A 7,727-nucleotide genomic window follows, 5' to 3' on the forward strand; every position below is an offset into this window, starting at 1 on the left:
GTGTTAGCTATTAGTTTGACATGATGTGATGTTTCCGAAATCCTTAGCTTAAAATCCTAACACACCGTCTGACGATATGCCGCAGGCGGCGTATCTATTACCTGTATGGTAGAAAAAGATAGTAGAGATAATACGTGTCGTATACGCTATTATATAGTGCCTAAATAATAGTACTGGTATTATGGGAGCCTTAATTACTTTTGTATTAAAATAATACATGTAAAAGATCTTGTTGCCAGTTCTTTTCAAAATTTGTTAATGCTATTCAATGTTAAGTATTGGCCATTATATCTATAAATTAATCATTTTACATGTTTGATTAATAAAATCTTGTTGTTAATAAACTTAGTACAGGCCTAATAAATGTGATGTAAATAAAACACGTGTTTAAATTTTTTCCATTTGTAATTAAATTAATCATTACAAAAAATTTGATAAATAAGTATATTTCTAAGTCAATTATATAAAATTTTTAAGAGACGGGTGAATTTACGATGCCTTAAACACTAACAAGTTAAAACTAATCTTAAATTACTTTGTAAATGGAATATTATAATGACATTCTTAAACATATGATATCCAATTAATTTGATGATTAAAAAAAAAAACGAGTGCTGAACAATTTGTGTTGAGCAATAAATAGAGATCAATTATATGAAGAATAATAATTAAATCATATTTGAAATTCTAGATTTTATAAAATCAATTGTTTATTTTTTTTATATATATTTTGTATTTGCATATTCTTTAGGATCTCTTTATAAGGTATTTTAATGGAATCGCAATTATAAAGAAAATAATAGAATATCACTTCACACTATTACTTTTTAATATACACAATTGATTTTTAATTTGTCTTAATAAACATGAATAAAAGCATGGACTTTAAATCATAATCAAATACGACATTTTTTCTGTGCTACAAAAGAAGCCAATAAAGAGTGAATGAAATAGATCAAGAGTTATAATTATTCCAAATACAAATATCACAACATTTTCCTTACATTAATCTCTTTACACATACATCTTACATTAATAAACATCAATATTAAGTATTTTAGCAGCATACATGAATAAATTTACAATTAACTTAATATCTGTGTCAGATCTAATATTTTAGGAAATCATAAGACTTAATATATTTTTAGTCATAATACTTTTAATTTTTATCTACTAAATTAAAAATGGCATATAGGTAATAAAATATGGCCACTGGGAGGAAAATATTTGTATAAAATTTGTCTTTTTGATAATAAATGCAATCTCGGAAGTATGAAACCATATATTGTTAAAAATATTATTTAGAATTGTCATGGTGCTAATAATGTCCTTAATATTCATTTTAAAAACAATATTGCTTTAAAACTGATATTTTACAGTCTTTTTTACAAATGAGTTATATATGAGTATTTTTCAAAATAAATTAAAGCTCTTTGTACAAAATTTCTGTATTATAAATAAATTATGTGAATGTTATTAAATCGTAACTTATATTATCATATAGTCAGCATACTGCTGCAGGATCCCCTTCCAAAGTGCACGCTACATTATCTAATTTATGAGCTAAGTGCATTTTGTTTTCTAGCCCTAATATAATTTGTTCTCTATATTTACTGACATAAATGTACAACTCTTTCAAAGCTGATAGAGTATCAAACTCATTGAGTTGTTCAACTGAAAGCTGCTGCATAGAGGTACTTAGCTCTTGGTCGGATACTTGAGGTAATTGAGAGACGGCTTGATAAAATTGTATAACCATGTCCCTATAGGTTGGCAGGTCTTTAGCAAAAAGTAATTTATTGGATGGTGAATCTTTACAGAGCCTATGTTCTGATAAAGAACAAGCATCCATAAATGTTTGAGCAATCACAGATAAAGAGGAATCTACTGTCGAGGTTTTATTAATATCAAAAATGAAATCTGGATTTTTTATAAGATTGACCCAAAATCTTAACGGTAAACTGTTAGATTTCCATGCATGGACGACTTCAGGGTTAATAATACCGTGGACCCTGGCAGCGTCGTCAAAAAGATCAAATAGCCATTTAACAGCAGGCGGTAAAACTTCATTTACTGTCAAAATCGTGCCGAAAAAGTCATCAACAAACTTATGAACCGTGCCTTTAGTAGAGAGTAGTCTCGTGAGAAATATTTCCGGAATGGCTTTGTGACTGTGTTCTGAAGATTTATTCACAATGTGTTGGTACTCGATAGGTTTGACTAAATGATAGTAGTGCACATTTTGGTCGCTTATATCACTTTTGTATACTCTAATATGGGTATTTGAACAATAAATTCCTGTGCAATTTTTGCAAGGAATCTTATATGGTGTATTAAAGCTGTCATTTTGACGTGATATTAAAGACATAACAGCAGATTCTTTAACTCCATAGTGAGCTAAGGTATTTAATTTTCTCCAACCATTTAGAGTTTTCGTTGTAAGATCTTCATCTTGAAGAGTAACGTGACCACCTCGGCCATGTCTCCATTCTAAATCAACTTCATGGACGGAAGGTCGCATACTGAAAGGAGTATTTTTAAATAAAGCATCCAATATTTTAGATTTAACTTGTGATATACTATCACAATCTAGGACTTTACATTGTACTTTATCATCAAAATCATCTTGTACTATATGTAAAGTAACGATTTGATAGTCTATTTGTTCTTTTAAGAGTTTTTCTTCTGATAAAGAATATCTAGCTTCATGAGTTATAGCATCAACTACGCCCTTTTCAATTTGATGTTTTATTGCTTTGAACAACAGGAACAGCGATGAACCAGCGTAATCCTTTAAATAATAGTACATACAAAGGGCCATCCAATTTGTAAGCATTTTTTCAACCACGCTTTCCGTTCTTCTCAACATTAGTTGGGGATGTTTTGTACAAACTGATTTATCAATAAGACGCAATAGCAGAGACTTCAATATATCAGTAGCATATTCCATTTTTCCCATTAGAATAACCATCAATAGTGATGCTACATTTACTTTATCCCTAATATTAAATGATTTTTGGGACTCCAATGTGTCTATAAATGACAGAAGGAAACATTTATTATTTAAAAGCTGTTCAAACTGAATCATAGCTGCATCGTAATTTGTTCGTGGCGTATTTATAAATTGACGTTGAACGTTTAAAATAGGATGGTCAGATACGCCAGGAAAAAATACCTTCATGACATAATTTACATGATCCAATGTAGGTATTCCAGAATGTTCCAGATCTGCTGCCAAATCTGACATATCAGTTTGAAGCTCTGCAAAAGCTAATTTACATTCTAATCGGACGTTGCTCTCTAACGTGTCCATTTGTATTTGTATCCTTTTGTATTCTCTTTCTGCTTTTGTGCTTCGTCTTCTATACATAACCAAAACAATCATGAATATAAGGACTAAGAAAAATGTACCTGCAGCAATACCTGCTATGGCTTCTGGTGGAAAATTATAGTTTCTTAAAAGCTCGTAATGCAAGTATCCAATAGGAAATCGTAAATTTCTACCAATCTTAACAACTACTAAAGGTAGATTGACATCAGTTATCTGAAAACCATTTTCGTCGGTATTTGTAGGTTGAACTTCAGGTGGGGTACATAATAATTGCTGCATAGTAAGACTTGTAACATTGCACAGTTGAGTTCCAATTGTCACAATTACATCTGTTTCGTCACTTGCTCTAATGAGATTTTCGCCTTCAATAACTAAAGGGTCACCTTTATACAATTTAATTTGGTTTGGAAATTGATAAACATGGGGATCTTCTACAAAAACCATATGAGTTCTTGGTGGATTGAAGTATTTTTCCAAATCGTGCATTGTTTCCACATTATCCATTACAAACCCTACCTTCATGGCAATTTGTGGCGTACTAGTTTGTGATTTAGTTGCTTGTATTATATCGTTATATTTTTTATTAACCGCTGGACTTGGACATTCCATTTGATTAGAATTAAGTACTGTACAAGCTGTAGCGTTAACAGGAACAACCTCATTTACATAATACAGTTTCATAAGCGGTTTTTGTATAGTATGCAAATTAGTACCATGAACTGTTATCATTCTTCCTCCAGAAACAAAACTTTTTAATGGTTTAATCTCCATAATTGTAGGATCTGCTGTATAATTAAATAAATCTCCATACAATGTTCGATTTGCGTTATCTATTGAAACGGTCAATGTGTGAATAATGCGCGGCATATTTGCTTTGGGGGTGATGCATATTAGTCTACTATTTGATGTTTGTGTTTTATTTACAGAACATAACAATTCATCTAAATATGCTGAAATTGTGGAGCCAATATTAAGATGTTGACCTCCAATAGCTAATTGTGTACCTCCCGATACAGGTCCTAGTGAAGGATAAATACCTTGTAGCTTTATATTTTTATAACTAAACAAGACAGAGGATTCCGTGTAGCCTGCATCATTTTCTACGATTACAGGGGCTACAACTGATACATTAGACGGACCTGTCTTACATGTTATACTGACAGACACTTCGAAATCTACAATGTCACATAGTACATCACCAATTCGAACTTTACCAGTTACTTCTTCAACTCTGAGACCTAAATTACTACCTTCAATAGTTACCAATGTTCCACCTTCTATAGGACCACTTAATGGTTTTATCATATCAATCCGAGGCTTGGGACATTCTGTTACAGGGTTGTCTAAGCATGATTCACTGTAAGAACATGAATTGCCACACCATGTACACTGATAGACAGAATTACGTGTAATACATAGGGAACAGTCAGCGTGGTCTCTGTGAGATCCAAGAATTTCACACTTATATAAAGTAATTGTTATTGTATCTATATAGTGTTTATGATTCCAAAAAACTTTTACACTTATATTATATTCCCCTACATCTTCCTCATAAGAATACATAGTTTTATCACACACAATAAAATGATTAGACTCAACTCTAGCAGGCAGTATCATATTGGCCAGTTCAATGGTAACAATACACTGAAATCCTGTATGTCCAGGTTGCAAATGTGGCAAATTTTCAACTTCAAGTTCCAGTTCTTTTGGTACATTGTTTGGTAGTAAAATTGGTTTTTTATATTGTCTTATTCGAGGACAGTGACCGATACCATGGTTTAGAAGTTTTATGGGATTTTTCTCCCCGCTTATAATGGTTCTTTGGCATACCGGTGCATCATGTGTACATTTATTGTCATAAATACACCAGTTGCAAGCCCACTCACTCATAATACATGTGTGACATGTTGTGTGTTTTGAACAATCATAGAAAGCAAAATTACGGGAAACAAAATCTTTGTTAGTTTCTGATGAGTGCACAGAAAGAGGTACATATACATGGTCTTGGTTTTGTGCTATTTTTGGCCTGTGTTTAATATCAGGTGTTGGACATGCAAGCCCATTGGATGTCACTGCTGCATCTATTGGGGGAGCATTACCAAAAACACATTTATATTTTGCACCAAATGGAAGTTCTGGCAAAGTTCTGATTATAAGTTGGACAGTTGTGATTTCGGACATTGATATTCGATCGGGCAAGATTTGTTCAAAATCTATACATTGTTGCCCAGTATACTGTGACAGCCACCTGGGTGCACTTTGAGTACCTTTTTGACACATATTCTGCACTGTACATCGTTTCTCTAAAGAGCACCAACCACAATGAGGATCATTTGATTCTAAACAAGAAGAACAATTGCTATGCTCTGCACACTTTTCAGTAGGAATTTGAACAATTGAATTATTTGCCAATATATACACAGTTTTACCATAAGGGGATAGAGTAGTATCAGGCATAATCTTTTGACCAGGGAGAAGCAATTCATTAGAATATTCCAATGCTTTTTCAGCATCAATGAGCACTTTTTTAAGAGTACCATCACTAGTTCCTAAAAAGGCAACAGTATGTAAACCTGTTACAGACATTGTTACTGAAGTTATTAATGTGTCATTCCAATGTATCACTGACATGGCTTTAATAGGATATAGACCACTTATTTTTAGACCTACTTCACAAAAATTAAGGATGTTACCAGTGGAACCAACACTTGGACATTTACCATCTGATATCATACCCGATATGTAACCCATGTTACGTGCCTTAGTACTACCATTAAAACACATGTGAACATTTTCATTAAACTTAATTTCTATTTCTTGTAATGAGAATACGCAAACAGCTGACTTAGGTGTAGGCTCATTAGATATTCCTTTTGATGGGCTGAATGAAGCTACAAGAATGGTATTTCCAGTCTCAATTCCTAACTGATTGGCTAAATTAACACCTGCCTTAGCAATTTTAGCATCTTGAATTAAGTTATAATTGACAATTTCACTCTTACCAGCAGTTGTTTCCTCACGAACATTACATTCTAATGTTACTTCTGTATAACTATTATAATTGTCATCATTCACACAAGTACGAGCTAAACGTGACACATATCCAAGTTCCTCATTCCCAGCAAGGTGAGAATGTTTCTGTATAATAAGGAAGTAGGCATAGTCACTAGCATTGAATCCATACACATATTGCACAAGAAAATTGTCCCTGTATTTTACATCTATTTGTATTAAACTTTGCTTAGAAAATGTAAATTGAGCCAGTTGCAATGTCATAAGATCGCGACTGGATATAGCAGGAACGTCGTGTCTATATTCACCATTATTTGTAAATGTTGTTCCTACATAAAGTACATTAGAGCGGTCCCAGGAATTGTACCTCTCTGGACCGATAAAAGCATATGTGGAGGCTTCCGCATCGTTGGCCGCAACACTCTCAGGGACAAACTCAGGTTCAGCTGTAAGGTCACCCAGCTTATACTTGAAACACGATCCTTGAGCCACTGATCCACAAGCTATCACAATTCTGGATTCTTGGTCAATCACTAAAATTTTATTTACGTTATCTGTCCATGTGGTTTGAATATCCGCCGTCGGACAACCACTGGCATGGCACATAGGATTATCAAGCTTGGGTCCAGTCCGTACAACATGAAGCGGTTTTAAGTCAGGACTAAGCTGATGTAGTGTATTCAAAGAACCTGCATATACTTGTCCGCTCACTTTATCAACGACGAGATGGTTAAACTGGAATGTTTCATTTTGATTTTTGGGATATTGCGATATAAACTCATATCCGAACACTATTGTGCATCGAAGCCAAAATGTTATAACTAATACTATCACAAATGCAGCCATGATCACATTTTAAATTGTCTCCACCAATAATTTCTTTTATCGTTTTAACATTAACATTCACTGAGTTTGTTTTATTTGAATATTCAACCCATTTTATTGTAAGAAAATATTAAAAGCATACATCGATGCGGATGACACGGAATAAACAAGTTTTTTTTTTTCAATCTCTGTTACTCACCTCACTTTATACTCTATATGAAACCATAGTCTTAGTTTACATAAAAGCTATGAGCACATGAAAGTTATTGTATACGATCACAAACTGCATATCTTTTTTAACATCATGATATTTTTTTTATTTTAACTTTTCAATTCGTTAAACGGAATTTGATCATGTTTAACGATTTGATAAGTTAAAGTAAAAAATATTTTTTATTGAGTTTCTACCAAAGTTAATACTTTTTATCAATACATACAATATATTCTTACATTCGTAATATTATTTTTACAACATTTTTTATGAAGCTGAATATTTAAAATTTTAATAATTTTTTACAATAATAATAACATCGAAATCGAAAACATCCTCAAATAATTA

General features: G+C 32.5%; 1 protein-coding gene across 1 annotated transcript; it reads right to left on the reverse strand.

Annotated features, from left to right (window-relative positions):
- Positions 1 to 7: 7 nt before the first annotated feature.
- LOC124531084 (plexin-B) lies at positions 8 to 7,360 on the reverse strand. Its single transcript, XM_047105539.1, has one exon. It carries the CDS (start codon positions 7,187 to 7,189, stop codon positions 1,505 to 1,507), a length of 5,685 nt encoding a protein of 1,894 aa, XP_046961495.1. The 5' UTR covers positions 7,190 to 7,360; the 3' UTR covers positions 8 to 1,504.
- Between the last annotated feature and the right edge of the window lie 367 nt (positions 7,361 to 7,727).

This window comes from Vanessa cardui, chromosome 7 (assembly GCF_905220365.1).
Source record: "Vanessa cardui chromosome 7, ilVanCard2.1, whole genome shotgun sequence".
NCBI lineage: Eukaryota > Metazoa > Arthropoda > Insecta > Lepidoptera > Nymphalidae > Vanessa > Vanessa cardui.

What these genes read in the sequence shown, in the direction of transcription:
- LOC124531084 (XM_047105539.1), bottom strand. Translation starts at nt 7,189, where the DNA reads ATGGCTGCATTTGTGATAGTATTAGTTATAACATTTTGGCTTCGATGC.